General features: G+C 51.0%; 2 protein-coding genes across 2 annotated transcripts in view; one reads left to right on the top strand and one right to left on the bottom strand.

Annotated features, from left to right (window-relative positions):
- Window positions 1-24,455, top strand: part of TBCD (tubulin folding cofactor D) — a 160,019-nt gene that overhangs the window by 52,301 nt on the left and 83,263 nt on the right. The gene's annotated exons all lie outside the window — the stretch shown is intronic.
- ZNF750 (zinc finger protein 750) lies at window positions 199-2,488 on the bottom strand. Its single transcript, XM_049635396.1, has 2 exons — window positions 1,050-2,488; window positions 199-907 (listed from the first exon to the last, which is right to left on the bottom strand). Exons 1-2 carry the CDS (start codon window positions 2,486-2,488, stop codon window positions 199-201), a joined length of 2,148 nt encoding a protein of 715 aa, XP_049491353.1.

Here is a 24,455-nt window from a genome sequence, read left to right as displayed (position 1 = left end):
TCCTTCCTTCCTTCCTTCCTTCCTTCCTTCCTTCCTTCCTTCCTTCCTCTCTGTCTCCCCCTCCCCACTCCCCCTTCCTTCCTGAGAAGCAGGAAGCTGTATTGTAAAAACTGACCAGGGAAAGCTGCGGTGCCAGTCAAGAGTTGCTGCTGTCGTAACCTATTTTGGAAGGTGTGTCTGCATCCGGCGAGAGCGGCACTAAGACACCCGTGTTCTCTTACGAAGGGTGAATACTCTGGCTGTGTCACTCGGCTTCGTCTTCTTTGTTCCTTGCTGGGACTTCCCTGCATCCCTGGGGCTTGTCCTCTTTTGCCCTCTGGGTCTGAGGTCACACTGAGCCTCCGGGTTTTCCGTGGCGCTGAGGGTGGGTGCGTCTTGTGGGCAGGCGGACTCCGGGGCCGTGGGCTCCCCATCGCCCATCCGGACGTTCCCTGGGCTGTAGGCCGCCAGCTGGCAGAGGGCCACGGCCGCTGTCTGCTTCTGCTCATCACTGCTGTCCAGCGCTCTCGCGTCCTGGGCCTTCACAGCGGGCGTTGTTGGTGGCGCCTCCACGGCATCAGGGCTGCTTTGGTTCGTCTGGGCGTGTTCTGGCCCATCTTTGGAAGTTTCCGTGTCAGTGTTTTGAGCAGCAGTGCTGGCAGGTTCTGCCTCTTGCGGTGGGCTGTGGAAGGGAGGTCTCGGAGTCAGGGCGTTACAGGGGTCCTTCACCGAGAGGTTGAGAGGCATGTCCTGCACCTCTGCAAAGTCCTTGTACACGGGGCTGTGAGTGGCTGGTCTGGCCTCTGGTTTCTTGGAGAGGTTCAGCGGGGCTGTCCTGGAGCCATCTTCTGGGCTGGAAGGTGTGGCCTCTGGGTCGTGAGATGCGCTTCTGGTCTCGCCTGGAGCATCGCCGTTCATGGCATCAAGGCTGAAAGAGGTAAAGAGAGGCCTTAATAGGACCCTTGCTTAAAAAAGCTACTGTCTAAAAAGCATTTTGAGCAAGCATGAGCTTGGCTAATGGAGCACAATCAGAGATATGTTTTGGAGATCTCGAAATGAAATTTTCTTACCTTTTTGGGGACTCTTCTCTGTTTTCCAGAGCCTGGGAATTTGGGTGCTCTGTGCTTTTCTTGACAGGCTTGAAGGCTGTGAGACTGTGTTCAGGCTGATGGAGCCTTCCCAGGGTGCTGGCAGCTGGCTTGTCCGAGAGGCCGCACAGCCCGGCACACGGCTGACTTGTCTGCGTGAAGTTGGTGGGACTTGGCCTTCCGGGGGAGCCTGTGGCTGCGCTGCCCGCGCGAGGGCTCATTTTGGTTCCCTCTGTGTCCCTCTGCCCATCTTGGGAGGGGTCTTTACTCTCGGGAGTTGGGCTCCCCTTCTCAAACTCTGTGTTTTTTCTGTGGGTGTTGGAAGGACTTGACTTGGACGGACTCAGGGCCGGGTAGAGCAGGGCGGTTTCTTCCAGTAGGTGAGAGCTGTGATCTCTGGAAATGCCCGTGACAGGTGGGAGTCTGAGCCCGTAGGAGGAGAATGCAGACTCTGGTCTGTAAAATCCATAAGGAATTGGCAGGTTGGAGTGATACTGTTGGAAGAACCTGTAATGGTCATATGCTGAGGGGGGGTTCAAGTGCTTGGGGACCGGCCCTGGGGGAGGCAGCAAGTGCCTCTGGTCTTGGGCCCCGTAGACGGACAGCAGGGGGGCATCACACTCAGGTGAGTTCCCAGCAAGTAGGTAGGGTGAGTAGATGGTGGCCAGTCCGTGCTCTGTGTAAAAGTGTGGCTGGTACTCTGGGATTGCGGGGTGCACGTAAGGGGAAATAGCACTAAACCCCTTTGTAGACGGGATTTTGTGTGGGAACTCTGGCGGGAGGAAAGGCGTGCCAGCTTTCCACGGATAACCAGGAGCATGGAACGCAGACTTGGTGTGGAAGGAGGTGGCTTTGGCCGTGGGGCCGGGCAGGGCCAGCAGTTCAGGAGCCTCAGCGTGCTCTGGCCCTTTGAGTCTGTGCTCTCCCACTGGGACAAAGGCTGAAGGCCGCACAATGCCTTCCAGAACGGGCTGGGTGCCCCTGGTGGCTTCCGGAGCTGGACTCAGGGGTGCTGCTTCCTCGTGGAGAGCAGACTTCTGTCCTAGGCACCTGTGGGGCCCACGTGTGTGCAGTTCCACGTTTTCCTTGGCATCGTCCTTGGCGAGGCTTTGCTGAAGCTTGGTGTCCAAGTGTGGGAGCCCATTGACAACAGGCTTGGCAGAGGTGGGTTTTGCTGCCGTGTCTGGCTGATTTGTCTGCTTGGGGTCCAGAGAGTTGGATTTGGGGCACTTGGGGACGCGGTCCTGCTCTGACACTAAAGTGATGGAGTTTTTGCAGAGACCATACTTCATGTGGTTGAAAAGGTGTGACTTTTCATTGCAAGTGAAAGGGCACTGGAAACACTTATACTTGAAGGGTTTTCCTGGAGGTCTCGGGATGTAATGCGGCTTTTTTGGTTTTCGCTCTTTGAGAAGACTCATGTTCCTTCTTGTGGTGTGGGTGCTGGTCCCCTCGCTGGTCCGGTCGCTGCCGGCTCCTGTGCGATTATGATCTGGCGGCTGCTGCTGCTTCTCCTTGGCTTTCTTTCCAGGTGCTTCTATTTGCAGCCTCCTCCATGTGCTGTGGGTCTGATGGGGGAGGTCTCGCTCATTGGGGTGGGGGCTGCAACGGAGGAGCAGAGCCTTAGCCTCACAGTAGGTTACCTGAAGGTATGGAGGGGTCACCACCCTCGTCAGTGTGAGGACGAGATGAGCACCAGCTGCCCGCTACTTGTAACCTGGCCGCCAGCCCCCCACGCTGTTCCTGTTTGCTCAAGTCTAACCTGAAAGAGCTGGCCTGGGGCCAAGAGTGCGGTGTGTTAGTGTCGGCTCTGAGAACACCTGTAATTCTGTGAGTTTTGGGAATCTTTGTCCTGTGACCTGAGGCCTTGGATGCCAAGGAGGTTGTAGACCGAGGCCAAGTGACCGTTGGGACCCCCTCCCCCATCCACATTCGTGGCATCTGTGGTGCGCTGACCGAGACCACAGGGGCCTGGCCTGTGTGTGGCTCCTTGGCTGTTCTGTCCTGTTTAATCATGTAGTGTTCTATGTGTGGAACTTAGGAAGGAAGGAAAGAAGAATATTTAAATATGCAGTCCCACTCTACTGCTTCCAAAATCAAATGAACAAGTCTGCTTTATTGGTGAGTAGCATTTATGCTGTCTCACATACAAATGTAAATGCTGTCTTTATGCTGACTCAGATGGTTCTAAGATGCCATCAAGGTGAGTTTCTGAGCTGTGTGAGTGACCGAATGTTCTCCTTCACTGCCCTGTTATCACCGCCCACCTCGTGAGCAGCGTGGAGTAAGTTCTTGCCCCGTCCCTGCCTGCTGTGTGGACAGCTGAGAATACTTCCAGCCCAGGGCGCTTGCCTGCCTTTCCTGGCCTTACCTCCAAATGGCGGTGTCTATGTGAGAGGATTGTGGTAGCACACCATCCCAGCCTTTACCCTTTAGGAAGTGGGCCTTGGCCCATTCTTGGCAAAGTCTTTGGCATGTGATGGGCATGGATACGGTGGCCAGTGGGGGCCGTCACCTGCCTTAGGCCCTGGTGGGGGCTGCAGGTGTCCCTGGCTTTCCGTACCTTCCCTGAGTGCCCTCCTCTCCCTGACCCTTGCTCTCCCAGGCTTACCCAGAGGCCTCAGCCCGCCTTCCTTCACAGGCTGCTCCCCACACCCCTGGGGCCCTCTCGGCCTCAGAACCCGAAACTGAGGACAAAGACACGAGGTCTGGGGGGATCTTGCATGGCCCCAGTGGTGCAGCAAGGTGCCCCAGACCAGCCCATGGTGTGACTGTGTCTAGGAGCAAGCGTGTGGGTGGGGAGGCTGGAGGGCAGCGGGAGGGGTCCGGGCCCGCTGTTTCACATAAGACCTGCAGCTTCTAAATGTTTTCAGACAGCTTCAAAATAAAGTTAAAAAGGAAGGAAATGGTTTGAGAAAACTGTTTTCAGGGGCAGTTTTGCTAATGAGCAGCTAAGGTCGGTCCTAAGCCTTGTGAGATTTCGTGGATAAAGCATCCCTTTCTAGACACTGGGGTGGCGAGAACATTCAGCTGGAAAGCAGCCTTTTAAAAGTAGAGAAATACATATGGGAAATTGAAGAGACTTGTTTTCACAAAATAAAATGTAGTTTCTCTGCAATGCCTTTCCTTGCCGTCCCACACACTGTGATGAGGTAATCGGCAGTGTCAGGGTCGCGGAGGCAGGTGTAGTTGGGTTTTCACTTGGATACTGTGCATTTCTGAGAAAGCTTGCTCTGATTTTATTCTCCGCAAACTGGTTTCGCTACTCATTTATTCCTATTCCTTAAAAACACAAAGAAGCACCCCCTCCCCCCTCCCCCCCCCGCCCCGAAACTGCCTCTGTTAACCTGCTTTGTCATCATTCAGTGCTTTCAAAGCTGTGTATTTACTAAGAAGTGGTTTCTGCCGATGCCTGTGGCCCTTCTCTTGTGAGGAGTTTCTGCAGAGCAAGAGTGGTGAGGCACATGTATTTTGGGTGAGAAACGAGATTTTTGGCTGCCCCATGACTGTGACCGGGGAGAGGGAGGTCCCAGGGCCCTCCAGGGCATTCACTGGCTCACCCTGCCCCCGACCTCCCCTTCCACGGTGCGGCTGCAGGAGCCAGGAGCCGAGCCTGTTAAACATGTAAGCATAGCTTTATGTCTTTCTAACTTTCCCTCTTATTAAAGGGAAAAACGTGAAGTAACTCTTTATGAGTTCAGTCCATACCTTGGGGGGAAGGTACGCTCTGGGCTATAAAAGCACAATTTCCTTGCCGCCCGTCAGGAAGCGATTCCAGCCAACCCGGGCCAGCTAGATAAGTCAGCGGGCGTGTGCCGGCACGTCTCCCCGTGCTCCCTGGTTCTGAAGGCGTGAGAACCTCTGCAAGTCAGGTTCCCATGATTGTATAGGATGTGTTATGGCAAAGATCCGAAAAGTGATTTCATCACTAGCTGGAAGCATCATGATCAAAATGATGACAGTTGCAAAACTTTATCAAATGTGAGCCCAGAGTCTAGTGATGCCCAGAGTGGACACACATACAGCCCCCTGGCATCCAGAACCCGGGAGCTCATATGAAGGAAAAATTCCCTCAGGATTTAAGAGAATGATTCAGATGCACTATATAACGATGTGTTAGTTTCAGAAGCAGTGTTATTTAACGCTGCTCATACTTTCAGGCAAACCTATAGATAAATCTGTGTTAAAGGTTATCAAACGTTTATAAGAGGCAAGTTATATTTCAGTTATCCTAGTGTTACCCAGAAGAATAATTTAGGTAATAATTCCTTTTATGTTAATATTAATTAGTATGTACTTTTTTCCGTCAAGTGATATCATGTCTAAAGTTCTGGTCTGAATTTTTGTTCTTTGTTCAGTTAGCGTACAAGGACAGTAACCAGGTTCTCCGGGGATCATGCTGGTGCCCTGGGAAGTGAGGGTATTCCGGGGCTGGCCTGTGGGAACGGAAACCTGGGATGTCACAGGCGCAGTTGTGTCCCTCACTTTGGGTAAACTGACCTCTCGGTGTTGCACAATTTGCTAATTAAAACAAGGGCACACAGCTGCCTCCTAGGCTGACGGAGACGGGTGTATTCACTTGGCCATAAAAACGCGGTAACGTCAGAGAAATAAGTGGGTTAAAACTGAGGCTATCGAAAGCTTTCGAAGGGGACAGCCTGTAGAATGAGGTCGGTCTGAGAGTTCTGGCCGGGTGAGGTGCACCAAGGTGCAGCGACTCCACCTGACTGCCCGGGACCTCATTGGTCTTGCCCTCTGTAGGGACACCGTTTGTGACCGTCTCTGCCAGGCCAGTTTCTATCCGCTGGGCTTGGTGCTGCCAGCAGCTGCTGGTGTTAAATATTCCGAAAAAGGGTATTGTTGCCAAAACAACACAATCCAGAACTTTAACTGTTAGTAGTAAGTTTGGATTTGCATTGGGAGGTGAGGTTTTTCTGAATGTGCTGAGGGGTGTTTCCCATAGGCTTTTCCTGGGGATGGCTTGTGCCTTTCTCAGTTAATTCATAGCTGGGGAGCTGCTCATAATGCAAGACCCCTTGGATTTGATTTTCCTTAGCTGCAGTGTTAGCACCTTTTGAAGCCCAGATGTTAGCCTGGTCCTGAAAGGTCTATGTGTCACAACGCTGTTTACTCTCGACCGGCAGGAAGTGCCGGGAGCTGCCTCCTCACGCACCTTACCTCCGGTCAGGGTCAGAGTGGCTGTCACTTAGATGTCGTCTGTCCTCTGCCACCTCCCTCTCCGAATCCTCTTGACCATGCGGCCCCTGCACACAGTGTCCACACTGAGGGGGAGAGACCATGGGGGTGGTGACATAAAGCCACACAAGGGGCCCGGCGTGAACATTGAGAGGTTTTCCCATTTAAAAATGTCCCTTTTGTAACCTCAAGTATTTTAAACATCTGCTTGTGTCTAGCTGATGTACTTCTTAGCCTGGAAGGTGCCGCAAGCTGGCTCTGGCCTCCGCATCTCTCCTCCCGCAGGGCCCCTGCTCGCAGGCCCGCTGGGCGTCTGGGCCGAGCTGCCCACACAGCACTTTGAGCAGCCTGTGGTTTCGGTTGGCCACAGGGTTTTGTTTGCTTGTTTTTGAAGTACTAAATTGCCAGTGCCCCGTCTCTCCATAGGTTCCTAAGTGTGGACAGTTAATGTCCTTGCCAGTTGTTAGGATGATGGTGAGTGGCTGGCATGTTTGAGAAGTTTCTAAGGAGTTAGAAATCCAAAAAAGAGACAAGAGAAAAAGATTTTTTTTTGAACTTTGATAGGACACAAGAGAGGTAATTATAGCTCAGCTTTATAGGACATTGCTGTGATGGGCTGGGTAACTATGCTTGTCGCGCATGTTAACCTATGAACTGAAATAATGCTGTAATGGTCCCTTGGGTGCTGTCCGGCTGTCTGGCAGGGAGCCTCGTTAGGTAGAGCGTTTTGAAGGGCATGCTATAATTACAATATTGTGATGTGGCGTTATTGCATAACCCAAGGACACGCCATTGTCGCCTACCCACTGGGGTGTCGCAAGAACGAGATTTGTGAGTTTTACTCCAATTGAGCTTTTCCAGTGATTAACCGCCACTCCCTCCCAGTCTCTTGGTTCTTTAAAATGAAGGATAAACTTCAGGTTAACCATGACCTGGGAGAGAGACAGTTTTCTAGAATGTAGTCAGGAAGAATGATCTGGAAAACCAACCAGGGCTGTTTTGAGTTTCAGCCAGAGATCCTGACTTCACAGACGTATGCCCTTACCAGTAACGTACACAGCTTTAACGCTGGACAACCTGTCACCAGAGCCGGTCCCCTCAACGTGCCCGCCTTCTTTATCCTTAAAAATACCAGGTTAAAGCTTTGGAAGGAGTTTGTTAATGCAAAATAAAGATCATAAATGTAGACAGACTTTGCTTACATGAAGTCTGACTTTGGTCAGACCTGGCCATTTGGTCAGTAATTGTTCTCATAGCTGGTTTATGAGAAACTTTATAAGGGGGAAAAAACTCCTTTTTGTATATTTAGGGATCCTCTTTGGTTAACTTTTGTTCTTTCAGCTTTGGTAAGCATATGTCAAAACAGTACTTATTTTAAACTTGAAAAGGTCTTAAAGTTAAACTGTAAGTTCAGCAGTTTTCTAAACATGTATATGTGTATGTTTACATTTGTATATATATGATGTTTTAATGTTGAAATTTATTGTAGTTTATTTTTAAGGTGAGGAACAAAGAAGCACTTACTACATACATTTGAGTTTTAGTTTAAATTTTATGTAGAAATGAGGTCTTAATTTCTAAATAAACTTGTTTGTATTCTTAGAATAAAGTGTAAGCGTTATTAAAAGTTTTGTAATTATGGTCTCCTTTCCAGCGATGCACCTGCTGGGTCCTGAGTAATCCGCAGAGAATAGAGCAAGGCAGAGCCGGCACCGGGCAGGTGGTTCCCTGAGCCAGATGGTTAGTTCAAGATGCGTTCTGAGAGTAGTTTTGAAAGGAAAGTTGAATTTGAGAAGAAATGGGTACTTACCGGAGCCAGGCAGTGCTGGGAGCGGTCGGGTCAGGAGCCGTGGCTGACGGTGCCCGAGAGCAGGACCTGTTCTCACGCTCGCTCGCTGGCTGAAACTGGAGCCGGCTGTCCCAGTGGGAGGGGTTTAAGTGTAGGAGTCGAGCCCTCGGGGCGTAGAGATGCACCTGATATTCCTCCCGCCCGCAGCTACGATTCATGTGTTTGCACCCACCTAGCTGCTTAGGAGCAGCGTCACCAATGGGCTGGCACTCTGAGTGCCACTTCTGAGCCTCTTGGAAGCTCCCTGCTTCGGTCTTGAGAGTGCCCTTTTTGTGCTGCCCGGACGCTCCTGGGCTGCAGGGTTCTATGTGTTCGCAGTCAGGATAGACACTGGTGGCGTGTCGGTGGGGCTCTGACCAGTGTGTGATGGTGTAACAAAGACACCGTGTGGGGGACCTTCTTCCGTGCCCGGGTGTATGTAGTAGCAGCAGGCAGACCCCGAGAGTTAGTCATAAGTATGTCTCCCCGAGGAGGCCATGCTCGCAGGATCCTTGCCCCCAAAGGTCTGAGCGAGCTTTTTCTCCTGTTGCCGTTCTCTCTCCCTTGTGCCTGGGAGTCAGCCTGCTGCCCTCCCCGTTGGGCGGGGGGCGGGGGGACCTCGGCCGCCTCACCACAGGGGCCTGTCGCCGCATGCCCTGGACGGGCACCAGGCTCTGGGCTCGCTGCAGGGCTGCTGCCGGGACGGGCACCGGGCTCCGGGCTCGCTGCAGGGCTGCTGCTGGGACGTGGCTCTGCTCCTCTCGCTGCCCCCGTTCTGATAACTAACGCAGAGTCTGTGTCTCCCTCCCTGCTTAGGTTGCTTGCTGCTCAGTCTGTGGCTGTTAGTGAGGCGGGAACGAGGTGTTGGTTTGGGGACAGAAAAGGGAGGTGGTGCCAGCTGGGGTCACGCATGGCACGTCTGGCACCATGGTTGGGGTCGGGCTTGCCAGGCCTGATGCTGTGGTTTTTTGTTTTAATTTTATTTTAAGGCTTAAGATTTTACTTGGCTTTACCTTTGTATTGGGTTCTTTAAAAAAAAAAAAAAGTTTTTAGTTATTTTTGTCCAAATTAGACATCCATAAAACTTAAAGTTCTATAAAAAATAGTTCTATAGATGTCATCATGAAACAGTAATTCATTGCTGTTCCTCTTACCTATGGCTGGGTGGCGAGGCACCCCAAAACTTGGAGGCATAAAGAACCGCCATTTTATTACCTCTCATGATGGTGGTTCAGGAGTGCGGGCCTGCCTCCGAGGGTATGGCAGGCCCCACTGGTGGGGCCCTGGTGGTATTGAGCTGGACTGGAGGGTCCACCTCATGTCCCCAAGGGCACGGCCGAGCTGTCTTCTCCGTGTGGTCTCACTGCGGAGGCCTCCCCAGGAGGGTGGTTGGTGAGGCACCTCCCACGTCCTGCTTCACCTGTCCAGACTTGAGGGGAGGGCAGCAAGCCCATGTCTCAGTGGGACACTGTCAGACGGCTGTCCCTCCCATCTCTGTCCAGGAGCAGCACTGGGACCTTTTCTTAGCTGAGTATTTTGGTGTTTACCTCCTTGATCCCAAATAACATTACTCTGTTGCTACTTGTGTTCCCTCCACCTACGTCTTACTCCCAGTTTTGGGTGTTGTCTGCTGACTTTCCTTTGTGGAAAGTGAGAGTTTTGCTGTCTGCTCTGCCCCCATGCTTGCCTCCCCGTCATCCCGAGGTCGCCTTTCCCTCTCTCCTGTATCGAAAGCCTGCTTCCTGGATCCCGTGTCTTCTCTCTTGGGTTGATCCTTTGTGTTGATAGGAAGCACATCCTGTCTGTAGGCTCCTGAGAAAGAGTGCAGGAGAGGTGGACTTGTGGAGACCTTGAATGGTTGATAGTGTCTTTATTCTTCATGGTTGATAGTCTGGCTGGGGATAGAACCCCGGGCCAGAGACGTTAACTCCCAGGTTAGAAAGGGCTCTCCTCTGCATGTAGCTTTCGGGACTGCTGTGCAGAAGTGCCTGCCCGTTCTGATTTCCTGATTCTTTCCTCCAGAGTTTGAACATGAATGATTTCAAACAAACAGGTGAGTCATAAGAACCCGACACCCGGGTCCTTGATGGATGTTCGACTATATTTGCTTCGTCACAGAGGTCTGCCCCCCCCCCCCCCCCCCCCCCCCCCACGTCCCAGCACCAGCCCCGCTGCACTGCAGAGTCCGCTGTGTTTGACCCCCAAACAGGTCAGCAAGCATGTCGTTAACTGTTTGCCCACAGTTCCTCTTTTAAAGCCACTCCGCAGAGGGCACAGGTCTTCAGAGTTTTGAGAGGCATTTTCTCTGCCACTATCACCCCACCCAGACTGAGGCAGCACTGGTGGGATTCTTCTGTCCCAGCCGAGTGTACCCTATTGTAGAATTTCACAGAGGCGGTCACTCCTGACCCTCCTATTCTCATTTCCCTCAATGTTCTCTGCCAGCCCTCTGGTGAGCGCTTCTTCAGTCTCCAGCGCCTCTTGTGTTCTCTGGCACAACTTCCATAGTGTCTGGTGAGTAGTTGCAGTGGCTTCTCTTGTTTCTCTGAGGGTCTTAATGACGGTTTGGGCGGGCGGTGGGCGATTCCCGCCCTCTCTGCACACCAGCTCATCCTTCACCTCTCTCCATGCCCAGAGAATTAACTGTGTCTTCAGTGGCCCTCATAGCGCCCTGTGTTTTAGGCCCCCAGAGTTATCTCGGGCCTTTCAAGGATCCTGCGTGTAGACCAGACAGGTTCTGGGTTCCCCACTTGTGCTCAGGCTTGGTTTCCAGCCTGCTGAGTGCCATCTGCATTGTGGCTTCCCTGCCTTCCTTGACCCTGTCGCTTACACCTTGAAAAGGGAAAGCAGTCTCTGTAGTCGCTAGTGGGATTCCAGCTGTTGTGTGTGTTCAGTCTCCTCCGTTACCCAGAAATCTTGTGGCTACGTTTCTGACTGAGGTCAAATCTTTGGGAAGAGCATGGGGGTGGTAGCTGGCAGGTACTGAGCATTCGCTAGGTGTGAGGCCCTGCACTGGGCACTCTGCCTGCATTAACGCCTTTAATCGCACCGACAACTCTGTGCAAGCAGTCAGCACAGAGAGGGTAAGTTATCCGGCTGAGGTCACCCAGCCTGAAGCGCGACAGAGCAGAGTCCTAGTGGACAGTGGAAGGGCTGTACAGGCAGGGGAGGAAATGCCTCCCTGTGAGGTGCTGTGGCTGGGAGCCGGCTCGGGGACCCACTCAGCACAGAAGTGCTCGGAACTTCAGTGGGGTGGCTGGCGGCCAGGCTCCCGGCCTCGCCGGGCCTTGATGGGTCTGAGCGTGGGGAGGGACGGGTGCCATGGCTGCGGCTGCTCTTATGGGGAGTGGGCATCACGGCTGGGCTCAGACAGGTGCTGCTGGGCCTCTGCTCAGCCACAGCATCAGGACTTCACCCTTGTGGGTGTGGGTCTCACTGTCCTGCTCGGAGGGTGAGGTGTGGTGAGGATGCAGCCGCTATGGCTCGGCTCCTGCTTGCTCCCCCGCCTCTCGGCTTCAGGCAGCACGTTTTAACCGGGCAACGTCCCTGTCCCTGTCCCGTGTCCCTCCCACTCCCCGTCCAGCAGCGCTCTCTGCACGTCTACACTCTGTCTGCGGGCAGTTATGTGACCTGGGCCTCAGTCCTCCCTTCTGTAGGAAGGCGTGCGGGAGGCTGCTGCTCGTGGGCTGCTGGGGGATCCCACGAGGTAGACAGGGCAGCCCACTGCCACTGCATGTGTCCTGCGGGAATGGCACGTGCCACAGGTAAAACCTCTCTGCTGGAGGAAACACATCACGTCTGTTTTTGACCTTGTGAGAAGTAGGGAGATAGTTTTGATTTTTGCACTTCTCTCGGGGTGCTGTGTCTGGGGGAAAGGTAAAGGGAAAACACGAGCTCTGTGAAGGTGTGAGTCCGTTTCTCTAATTTGGGTTGTTGTTGGAGGAAGTAAGTCCTGACCTGCTGCCAAGATGACATTTGTTAGATCTCGAGCTTAGCAAATGCTTCCTAATGTCCTGTCCTCGTGGCCCATCTCTGGGGAGGTCCTATGAGAAGGGGACTGGGGATGGTTCCTGGGCCGGAGCGCCTCACCGTGGGGGCTGCGTCTCAGGGCCTCAGGCTGGCAGGGCGGGATGCGGCCCCTCTGGGGGACCTGGTGGTGAGGCCGTGGGGGCCTTCCAGGCAGACTCCAGGCTCCTGAAGCCTTAGCTCTGCTGGCCCTGTGGGGCTGCCCATGGGCGCCCCTGTGGACAGGCACCTGCGGGACACTTGGGGGACCCTCTGCCCCTCCTTTCAGGTCTCCTCTCTATGGGACTGATGTCTCCTCCCTTGCCGCCAGAGTCTCGGTGCTGGGGAGACTCTTCCCCTGCGTGGCTGAGTTCTGCTGCCAGCATCCCACCCCCACTTCTAGGTCTGTAGACTGAGGGGCAGGTCTGGCATCTTTCCTAAGCTCTCGTGGGGTGGCGGGGGGGGGGTCTCTGAAAGTCTGTCAGCCTGGGGTAGGACTCTAGGCCCTGCTGTCCTGCTCGGAAGCCACTGGCTAGGCCTGGACCCTGTCTTCTAGGATCAGGAACCCAGGAGAACGTTGTTGCCATTCGCGGATGCTCCTGGCCTGGCACCCTGGCCCAGGCCTGTGCGTGCCAGGATACGCCCCTGTGAGCTGAGCAGGTAGTGGGTGTGGGACCTTGCCAGGAGCCCAGCAGCCCTGAGGGTCCTTGCCTGCCCCAGGCATGAAGACTTGGCTCCTCGAAGCTGAGTGCTGGGGAGCTCGGAGCGCACGCTGGCCGAGGCGAGGGCTCCTACTGTGATTGTCTTTTGCAGGCACTTGGTTTCTCCCTATAACAAATACTGACAATGTCAGTGCAGTTTTACTCTGTCAGACGGTTGGCTAATAGAGGAAACGAAAGTCAAGTTAGTTTGGCCATCTCATGACGTAGGCCAGGGCTTCTGGGAGTGTCGGGAAAGTTCTCTTGTCAGACTTCAATTTTCCTTTGATGAGTAAGTCTGAGATGTGTAATCTGCTCGAATTTTAATTTGCTGCTTATTCTGGTAACCCCACGTTGACTTTTATGGATCTGGGGCTACTTTGGCTTTGGAGGAGAGCACACAGGCCCCCTTTCCTGCCGGGCTGCCTGGCAAATGGTGGGCAGTGCCCTCTGCCTGGGGCAGGGCCAGGGCCTGCCCCAGAGAGACGCTCAGCAGAGACGGCTGCCCGGCCTCAGCTGCGGGGCACACAGCTCCCCAGGCTCCTCCCTTCCGGTGCCTTCCCCCTAGCAGTGTGGGAAGCGGGATAGAAACGGATGTGGAATGATCCTGAGCCAGGGTGGAGGTGGGAGACACTTGTGCTTCTTTGGTTGATGGGGTCTCGGAGCCAGCACTGCATGGCTCTGCCCTCTCCTCCTTCCTCCCCTGGTGTGACCCGTGCTGTGGCTTCCGTGTCTGCAGTGAAACTTGAAACCGTGGGCTGTGGGCTTGTTGTGTCTTGGGCTGGGAAACTGTGAACGTGGGCCAAGTTTTGAGGATCCACACGGTTTTCTTCACCTCCTGCCCTCTCCCTACCCCGGCAGTGAGCAGCGTTTCACCACTCTCTGTGAGGCTCGTACAGGTGGCCAGGAGCAGGCGTGAGGCTCTTTACTGCCGTTGTCCAGCTGGCGTTCCCAGGCTTGCTTTTTGTGTGCTGGTCTCTGGGTGTGTTGACAGCCACATACAAAGTCTCGTAGTTCAGCTGAGCAGGGATGAGTAGAAAGAAACGCACAGGTTTCCTTTCTCTTTTTTCTCTCCTGCTACAAACGGCATCCGTGAACGACAGCGGACGAGTGAGGGAAGTGCTCCCAGGGTCTCGTGGTCTCTGCCTCTGTCCCACCCACATGTGCCCTGACTCCTGACCCTGTCACATGTGACTTCTCTGCCTGGGCTCGGCCCTCGTGGCCACGCCTCCTCTGGGCTGAGTCCTGAGTCGGTCCGGTTTCAAACGCGGCAGTGAGTCTTTTTCTCTTTTATTTCCAGACATTTGTTCGGGTTTTTTTTTTTTTTTTTTTTTTTTTAATGAGCTTCCCGCTCCTTCTCTCCAGCTTACACTCCTGCTTTTATGTCACCAGTACAGCAAACCTGTGTTCCTGGTAGTGTCTGTCAGGACCTGTTGCCTCAGGTGCTTGGGCTTCTGGTGCTTTGTCGTATCTGCAGGCTTCCCTTGTGTGCTAGAGGATGAACATGAGGGTTTCTTCTTATTGGCTCGTTTTCAGCAGGCGAGCGCCGCTCCACACCCTGTGGGGTGTGGCACAGTTCCGTGCTGCTTCTCCAGGGCATCCTGGTGGACAGCCTGGATCGGGCTTTGTGCCTGCGCCTCAGCCTGGGCTTCCCCTACTCCAGGCAGTGTGCATGGACGGCCCAGGCTGGGGGCTTTGGTTTCTCATGGAGGCCTCCCCGCCTCTTCCAGACCCCCTGGAAGGAACAGGCCCCCTGTCAGCAGCCCGGCCAGTCCTTCCTTCCACCAGGAGTCCCTGTGTGAGAGGCCCTGGAGTTGCCAGGGTCTCTGTAGGCCCAAAGGCCCCCTGTCCCGAATCCACCAGTAGGGTTGGTACTATTCCCAGGCACTCTGTACGGTGTCCTTGCCAGCAGTAACCAAAATAATAACAATTACGGGAAGAATCAGTCTTCATTGGGCACTTGACTGTGTACTAGACATTGCTCTAAGTACTTAGCTGAGTTAAGGACCCCACATTCACCTTGGGGAACTGCAGTGTTTGGAGGACAAGATGTGACGTGAGCACTTCCTCTTGCAGGGCGCCACCGCCTGCTGCCGTGGTTTTGCATCGTGTTGGCTTAATGAAGCTGAGACCCTCTGCCAGAGTCCCCTTCCTGCTGGTTCTGTGAGAGGATGTGCGTGACTTGGAAAGCAGAGGCAAGGCAGTACCACGTGTGTGCCTGTGAGGCCGGTCCTGGGTGGTGCAGATAGCCACGTGGGTTAGGTGGTGGCCCTGCTCCCACAGGACCCTCTCCGTGGTCCTCTGGACCCAGGCTGGTTTGTGGGCAGCCTGCCCACACCCTCCAGGCTCCACCGCTCCTCACTTGTGTTCAGGCGTCCCTCCATCCTTGCTGCCCCTCACCGTGCCCAGGTCCTGCTGACACACAGGCCCCACACAGAGGCAAAGGGAACAGGCGTGTGTAGACTGGTCACTCGGCCCCTGTAGCCACATCAGCTCTGATCGCTGCATGAATTTGTACGTAACTTGGTGTTATCCTTGGCTGACCTGAGTAAATTGTGCTTAAAACTATGAGAAGCAGAACTCAGACTACAGAAATAAATGGACAAATCTGGTATGTTTCTAAGAGCTGAAAATCCTCTCTCACTTATCGGCAGGTCAGTTAGGAACCACAATAGTTGGAAGCATGTCTGTGTGATTTGGACAACACAAATAACCAGCTTGATTCCCCGGATTTACACAGAGCTCTGCAGTCATGTCCCCCGGGGAGTACACAGCTCTTAGACACACAAGGAACACTTACCAATGTTGCACAGTTCCTGGGTCATAAAACGAGTCTCAGGAAATCTCAAAGAAACTCTAGTGCACAGACAGCATTCTTTGACCACAAAACAGTGAAGTTAAAATTCAGATACAGAAGATTAAGGTTAGATGTGAATGTTTAGTTTTTAGATTTCTAAATAACACACAAAGAAGAAATCTCAATAGTAATTTTACAGTAGAAACTTAAAGAGAGAAATGACAGTAAAGAAATTATTACATATCAAAACTTTCGAGATGCAGCTGCTGTGTGTTTGAAGGGGAGTTTAGAACCTTGGGCAGAGTTGTGAAAGTGTGGACTGAGGCCTGGTCTGGCCTTGGCCTTGAGCCAAAAAAAAGGTTCCCCCCCCCCCCCCCCCCCGCCTTTCTTTTTTGAAGGGGAAGCTTTTTGTTTGTTTTTTGAGCGAGAGAGTGCAAGTTGGGGAGAGGGGCAGAAAGGGAGAGAGAGAGAATCCCAAGCAGGCTCCATGCTCTGCACAGAGCCTGACCAAGGAGCTGAGATCATGACTTGAGCTGAAATCAGGAGTCAGACACTCAACTGACTGAGCCACCCAGGCGCCCCCTGGGTTTTCCTTTTTAGAAGAAACAAAGAAAGAAAGAGACAGAGACAGAGATGGCTTGTGGCCCCAGAGCTGGAACAGCCACGCTCTGGCTGACCCTGCCTAAAGTGCTCTGGCCAAAGGACTGGACGGGAGCAGGCAGCCGGGCAGTGCTGGAGACGCAGAGAGAAGGCAGGACCTTGCCGCTTGCTGAGGGGTGAGAAGCAGAGTGACCGGACCCTGTGAGACAGTGAGGCAGAGCCATGCTGTGTGCACCGTGGGGACTAGGAATGGTTGGTAAGAATACCTCTGCTGGTAAGTTTGGTAGACAGTCCTAGAGAAATACAGTTTATCAAAACTGACCCCAGTGGAGGTAGAAAGGTAACTTGTCTGTGCTTCACTACCCTTATTTAAAAATCTGGATGATGGGTACCCGCCTTTAGGGCGTCTTTTTAAATAGTTTTGTTGAGATATAACTTATCCATACTCTTCACCCATTCACAGCATACACATGAGTGACATTTAGTCTGTCACCATCCATTGCCACCATCCATTCTAGAATTTTCTTCGCCTCAGAAAGAAGCCTCACACAACACTGATCTATTTCCTGTCTTTCTGGACGTGCCTGCTCTAGGTTTTTCTTGTACGTAGAGTTGTACTGTGTGTGGCCCTTTTAGTGAAAGACTGGCTCCTTTCACTCAGTCTGATGTTTTTTAGTGCTGAATACCGTCCCCTCGTTTGGTGTGTTTGTTTGCTCAGGCGGCCACGGCAGAATACCCAGACTGGGGTATATCTCTCAAGTCCTGGAGGCTGGAAATCTGGGATCAGGGTGCTGGTGGGGCTGGTTCCTCCTGAGGCCTCTCCTCAGCTGGCAGACGGCCACCTTCTCCCCCCGTTGTTCCATGGCCACCCTTCAGTCTGTGTGTCCCTGTCCTCATCTCTTCTTCTTGAGGACACCAGTCCTAATGGATTAGGTTCTGCTCATACAACCTAATCTAACCTTAATTACCTCTTTAAAGGCTTTGTCTCTAAATATGATCCCATCCTAAGATGCTGGGGGTGAGGACTTCAACTTACGAATTTTGGAGGGGACAGTTCACACAGCAGATGGATGGACCACATTTTGTTTATCTGCATATCAGCTGATGGACATTTGGGCTTTTCCACTGTTTGGCTGTTGTGACTAGTGCTGCCGTGAATATTTGTGTGCAAATTTTTTTTTTAATTAAAAAAACCTTTTTTTAAACGTTCATTCATTTTTGAGAGATAGAGAGTATGAGTGGGGGAGGGACAGAGAGAGAGGGAAACAAAGAATCCAAAGCAGGCTCCAGGCTCTGAGCTGTCAGCACAGAGCCCAACACAAGGCTTGAACTCAAGAGCCGTGAATCATGACTTGAGCCGATATTGGACGCTTAACCAACTGAGCCACACAGGCACCCCTTTAATTAAAAAAAAATAAAATAAAAAATTTTTTAAAACATTTATTTATTTTTGAGAGAGACCGAGCACGTGGGGGAGGGGCAGAGAGAGAGGGAGACACAGACTGTGAGACAGGCTCCGGGCTCTGATCTGTCAGCACAGAGCCCGACACAGGGCTCGAACTTCCAGACTGGGAAATCATGACCTAAGCTGAAGTTGGACGCTTAACTGACTGAGCCCCCCAGGCCTTCTATTTTTTTTTTTTTAATTTTAAATGTTTATTTTTGAGAGACAGAGAGAGTGTGGGAGCAGGGGAGGGGCAGAGAGAGAGGGAGACACAGAATCCAAGGCAGGCTCCAGGCTCTGACCTGTCAGCACAGAGCCTGACGTGGGGCTTGAACCCACAAACTGTGAGATCATGACCTGAGTGAAAACAAGAGTCTGACATTTAACTGACTGAGCCACCCAGGTGCCCCTTGTGTGTGCAAATTTTTGTGTGGACATAACTTTTCATCTCTCTCGGGTCTAGACCTGGGTATGGGACATAGGGCCATTTTAAAGATTAAAGAAATGAACTCATATCAAGAGTTGGAACAGTGTTTGGCATGTGATGAATTCTGTTTATTTGTTAGTGATGACGGTGGTGATGATGTGTGGCGCCTCTTTAAGACGAAAAGGATTATTGGGGTCCAGGCTATTTCTGCCTCATGCTAACATAGCTACCCCCGCTTTCTTTTGATGAACATTGTCTTGGTACGTTTTTTTCTTTCTTTTATTTAATCGTTTTATATTCCTACATTTTAGATCTGTGTCAGACCAAAAATCCACTCATTGATTTTTAACTGGTGAGTGTACTCTGCTGACATTTCATCTCAGTATCGACATGCTGGGATTTGGGTCTGCTGTCTTACTTTTTCCATTGCATGTTGTATATTTAAAAAGGTTGTGTCTTTGCTTTTTTCAGGATATGGTTTCTCTTACATCTTCCCCCCATCCTATCCCACATCTTCCTCCTCTGTTGATTTAGAAGTTATATATTGTATTTCTTTTCTTAAAAGATTCTTTAATAATCTTTAGACTTATATCGTGAATATTTAAAATCAAAAGTTAGTTTCTTAACCCACCGTAATACACAGCATACCCCAGTGTTGGTCACTTCTCACCTGATGTGTCGTAATTGTCAGGTTATCCATTCTGTCTTTTTGTTGAACTAACATTATACATTATTATCTTTCTTAAAAAAGTGTTTATTTTGAGAGAGAGCACATGCGTGTGCAGGCACGAGCCAAAGTCAAGAGTTGGATGCTTAACCAACTGAGCCACCCAGGCACCACTATACATTCTTATCTTAAAAAGTGTTTGTTTAGATGTTCCTATATGTATATAGAATTTCTATAGTAATTTAATAGTAATTGCTAACTATTACTTTTTACATCTCAGATCCCTCCCCTTTGGGATAATTTTACTTCTTTTTTTTTTTTTAATATTTTTAAAATGTTTGTTTATTTTGGAGAGAGAGAGAGGGAGGGAGGGAGGGAGGGATACAGAATGCGAGCAGGGGAGGGGCAGAGAGAGAGAGGGAGACACAGAATCCGAAGCAGGCTCCAGGCTCTGAGCTGTCAGCACAGAGCCAGATGCGGGACTTAAACTCACAAACTGTGAGATCATGACCTGAGCCAAAGTTGGATGCTTAATTTACTGAGCCACCCAGGTGACCCTGGGATAATTTTATTTCTTTTGTTTTTGTTTGTTTTTAGAAGTTCCTTCCTAAGGGTTTCTTAGTAGTGATATATTTCAGTTATTATTTGCCTGAAATTTCTTTCTTTCTTTTTTTTTTAATTTACCATTTTTTAAGTTTATTTTGAGAATGAGCACAAGTAGGGGAGGGGCAGAGAGAGAGAGGGAGGGAGAGAGAGCCAGCCAAGATGGCTCCACACTCCCAGTGAGGAGCCTGATGTGGGTCTTGAACTCACAAACCGCGAGACCGTGACCCAAGCTGAAGTTGGACACTTAACTGACTGAGTCACCCAGGTGCCCCTGAAATTTCTTTTTACCCCTCATTCTTGATGATGATGTAGTTGTATGCCATCCCAGACGGAGTGTAGCTTTGCCCTCTCTGGCCTCTGTGCTCTCAGTCGCCTGGGGCCAGTCAAGTGGTGGTTCCTTTAGGTAAGGTCCTTCTTTTCTGTGGCTACTTTTAGGATTTTTCTCTTTGTGGTTCTGGAAAGTTCTCAGTTCTTCCTTGGAATTCTCTTTTTCAATTTTTTCCTTCCAGACTCCAGTTAGACCTTTGTCAACCTCATTCTGTCTTTCTCTTTTATCTTACATATTTTCTATGTCTTTTTCTCTGGGTTGTGTTATTGGTTATGTCTTCAGATTTTTGCATCATCAGAGTCATCTCTGTCAGAGACAGACCTTGTGTCTTTCATTCCAGCAATCATCCATGTATTATGTACGTTAGATTTATAGATAGCACAGTATGCATATGATGTATATTTAAACTATCTAAAATTGCCTCGTCGTTTCTGATAATATCTTATTTGTAACTCCCTTCTCATTTCATCTTTTATTTTGTTATTATTTTTTTAATGTTTATTTTTGAGAGAGACAGCATGAGCAGGGGAGGGGCAGAGAGAGAGGAGATACAGGATCCGAAGCAGGCTCCAGGCTCTGAGCTGTCAGCACAGAGCCTGATGCGGGGCTCGAACCCACAAACTGTGAGATCATGACCTGAGCCAAAGTTGGACACTTACCGACTGAACCACCCAGGCACTTCTTGTTTCATCTTTTATTTAAAAGTTTATGTGGAATTTTATAAATCATTATGTGAAAGGTCCAAATGTCTAAGCTCCTTTTGATTTAAATCAGATGATTTTTTTTGTTTGTTTGTTTTTAACTGACACTGCCGGCTGGGCTGCTCATGTGTGGACACCGTCTGCCATGCTTGGCCCCTGACACCCCTGCCAGGCCGCCTTCTACTGCGTGCCCTTCCACTGGATGCCCTTCTGGCCTGCATGGGCAGTGACACCCGCTTCAGGGACCCCCCTCCCCCAGTTCCACTCAGGTTCCTAATTCTCACACTCAGCTCCCCCTCTGCAGGGGTGCCCTTCGTCCTGGCCCCTCTGTCAGGCTGCCTGCCTGCCTCATGGACCCCTCCTCGCCCCATGTGGGCTCTGACAGCGTCCCCGCCCGCAGGGGTTGCCCTTGCCTATTCTGCCTGATGGTTCAGGACTGAATTATCAGGGGAGGAAGGCAAAGGTGTTTGCTCTTAAAAAAACCTGTGTGTTTTAATTGAGGTAAAATTCAATTCATAAAATTAACCACTAACTGTTTTAAAGTGAACAATTCGGTAGCATTTGGGACATTCACAGTGTTGGACACCTGTCATTCTCTTTCCAAGATGTTTTCATCGCCCTGTGAAGAATCCTGCCCATTCCTCTCTCCTTGTGCCTCCCCAGCCCCTGGCAGCTGCTCATCTGCATTCCTCTTTGTGATTTGCCTATTCTGGAAATTTCATATCCTTGGGATCATACGATTTGTGGCCTTTTGTGTCTGCTGCTTTCACTGAGCGTATCTTTGAGGTTTATCCGTGATGGCGCATGTGTCAGAACGTCCTTCCTTTTTATGACTGAATAATATTCCGTGGTGTGGATCCATCACTTTTTGCTGGCTATTCAGGCATCCATAGGCATGGTTTGTTTCCACCTTCTGGCCGTCGTGAACAGAGCTGCTGTGAACAATCGTGTACAAGTAGTTGTTTGGACACACATTCTCCTGTGTTTAGGGTATATATCTTGGAGTGGAATTGTTGGATCATATGACAAGTCTATATATAACCTACCAGGGAGCCACCAAACTGTCTCCCCCGGCAGCTGCCCCATTGTACATTCCCGCCAGCCGTGCCGGTGTCCACGCCAACACCTGTTCTTTTCCATGTTCTTATAGCCAACTCAGTGGGTGTCTCTTTATGGCTTTGATTTATATTTCCCTAATGACGGACAAAACGGAGCGTCATTTCATGTACTTATTGGCCATTCGTGTATCTTTGTTGGAGGAATGTCTATGTAAGTCTTTCACCCGTTTTAAAATTGGGTTGTCTTTTTATTGCTGAGTTATAAGAGTTCTTGGTATATTCTAGATTATAGACCCTTTAAAGATAAACAATTTTTACAAGTGTTTTCTCCCATTCTGTGGTTTGTCTTTTTATTCTCTTGATAGTGTTTTTGTATCCTATCATTTCTTTATTGTAAAAATGTCACCATTGTTTTCATTCTTTTTAGTTCTCTTTCTCTCCTATGTGTTCACAGTGTTTGGGGTGTGTGTGTGTGTGTCTGTGTACATGCACACATACACGTGCATTTATACAGATTTTTAAATAGTATCTTTAATTTTTTTGTTTTTAAGCACTTAATATTTCTTTACTTAGAATTGGGATTCTTTATGAGAGAATTTATAGTTTAATGAAGGAAAGCAGAAAGCCCAGCAGAATAGACTGTGCTAGAATTTGTATGTGATACAGGTGCAGGAGCCATGCAGATTATGAAGTCTGCGTATCACCTAGTTGTACCTGTTACTTATAAGCATTGAAATTCAGGGGTATCTGAGTGGCTCAGTCAGTTGAGTGTCCGACTTTGGCTCAGGTCATGATCTCACGGTTCATGTTCAAGCCCTGCATCGGGCTCTGTGCTGACAGCACAGGGCCCACTTCGGATTCTCTGTTCCTCTCTCTCTCTACCCCTCCCCTACTCACTCTCTTTCAAAAATGAATAAAGATTTTAAAAACATTGAAATTCGTGGTATAGGTCAGAACTAAGATCGTGACTTTTATGGACACGAAGTGGTGTGGGTGTGTGTCATTTATATACAGTGTACTCAGAAAGTCACGTCTGTGTAATTTATATTAGCCACTTCTATAACATTTGTGCTATTTTAACGGAAAATATTTTTATGAGTCTTCTAAGAAGAAGTTTTGCTATCTGAGGAAAAATCCTCACCTACTAAATCGATTTCTACATCTTCCAGATTTTGTTGTCTATTTCTGCTAGTTGTGGCCCATTTGATGTTTAAAATACAACACAGGCTGGCTGCTTTGATATGGGGCTGTACTGGTAAGGTGGCTGGACGGTCCCAGTTGACGGGAATTTCAGATTTGCTTGTGAGAGTAGTGCACCAGCCTTGTTCCCGTGACACTGCCCTAATGACTGGTTAGTAAGGGCACCACGTGGGTGCAGGGCACGACCTAGGCTGTTTTTTTTTTTTTTTTTTTTTCAACGTTTTTAATTTTATTTTTGGGACAGAGAGAGACAGAGCATGAACGGGGGAGGGGCAGAGAGAGAGGGAGACACAGAATCGGAAACAGGCTTCAGGCTCCGAGCCATCAGCCCAGAGCCTGACGCGGGGCTCGAACTCACGGACCGCGAGATCGTGACCTGGCTGAAGTCGGACGCTTAACCGACTGCGCCACCCAGGCGCCCCTGTTTTTTTTTTTTTTTAATGTTTATTTATTTTTGAGAGAGGGAGGGAAGGAGAGACAGACAGACAGACAACATGAGCAGGGGAGGGGCAGAGAGAGAGGGGGACACAGTATCTGAAGCAGGCTCCGGCTCCAAGCTGTCAGCACAGAGCCCAAAGTGGGGCTCGAACTCAAGAACCACGAGATCATGACCTGAGCCGAAGTCGGACACTCAGCCAACTGAGCCAGCCAGGCGCCCCTAGGGTGGTCTTTAATGTGCCTGGGCTGAGAGTACTGTGCTTTCTTTGTGCCTATTTTCACACTTCCTGTCCCCTCTGTGGATGGAGATCGTCCAGCATGTGATGCAATTGTGAGGCTCTTGCTCTCTCGGGAGCCTCCTTGGGCCTGGGCGGGCGGTGCGGTGCGATGCCATGCCCAGCTGCCCTGTGGCCACCCCGTGTTGCAGGCACTTCCCTGCCTCGGCCTCCCAGTGGGCTTGCGGGAATCCCTGCTTATGTCCTATGGAAGCCGTGGGTGGCCGGAGGTCTCTTGGGGCCTTGGGACTGGTGGTGGCCCTGCTACCTTTTGCTTGTAGCAGGTGGGTGGCCTGCAGTCCCCCAGCACTGGCTCGCTGGCTCTCCCGGGAAGTGCATCTTGTGGTGGCGTCCTGAGAAGCGGCCCCAGTGGTCGTGCCACATAAGGAAATGCAAAGGCGAAGGCTTTGGTTTTTCTCTTGCAGGCACGGCTGCTGTTTCAGGGTTATGAGCTGGTCTGGGTGTGGAGTCCGTGTGAGCCCTGAAGTGGGAGGGCACAACACAAATCCGAGGAGAGAGAGTCGGTAGCAACTAGTGTCTTGTCAGTGGCAGTGGGGAAGTGCTTTGGGGCTAATTTTGTGTTGTATTTTGTGGAGATGAAGTGAGTTTGCAGCCCTCCTCACCATACTTAACTGTCTCTGTGTCACCCTGGGGAGGTCACGGGAGCAGGGGCAGGTCACAGGGAGGGGAACTGGTGGGGTGGGGTCATGGGGAGGGGAGGTCACAGGGGAGGTGGCTGTTGACCTCCAGGCAGTGTCATTGGAAGGGTGCTGTCCACGTCCACCTGGCCCTGCTGCCCACGGTGGGGATTGAGACAGAAAGAGAGAACGCTTCTGGCAGCTCAGTTCAAGACGGTGGCAGGCTTGCCGTTGACCAAAACTCTGATGGCCTTCACATTCGTCCTTCTCCCCAGTGCTGGCCATGTGACCTTGGGCAGTGTGCCTTCTTTCTGGCTGTGTACATCTGTGTGTCAGGGCAGAGGGCTCTCGGCCCGGTAGGTCCACCAGCTCAGCAATGCTGTGCCGTAGGCATCTTGGGGCCCTTGGAGGTCTGGGCTCTGTGGCTGGGAACCTCGGTCTGTGACTCAGCGGCAGAACTGGTCTCTGACTTCCGGGTTAAG

The sequence above is a fragment of the Panthera uncia genome, chromosome E1 (genome assembly GCF_023721935.1).
Source record: "Panthera uncia isolate 11264 chromosome E1, Puncia_PCG_1.0, whole genome shotgun sequence".
Classification (NCBI taxonomy): domain Eukaryota; kingdom Metazoa; phylum Chordata; class Mammalia; order Carnivora; family Felidae; genus Panthera; species Panthera uncia.
The sequence above is the reverse complement of the archived record's forward strand: the minus strand, read 5'-3'. Positions and strand labels throughout refer to the sequence as shown.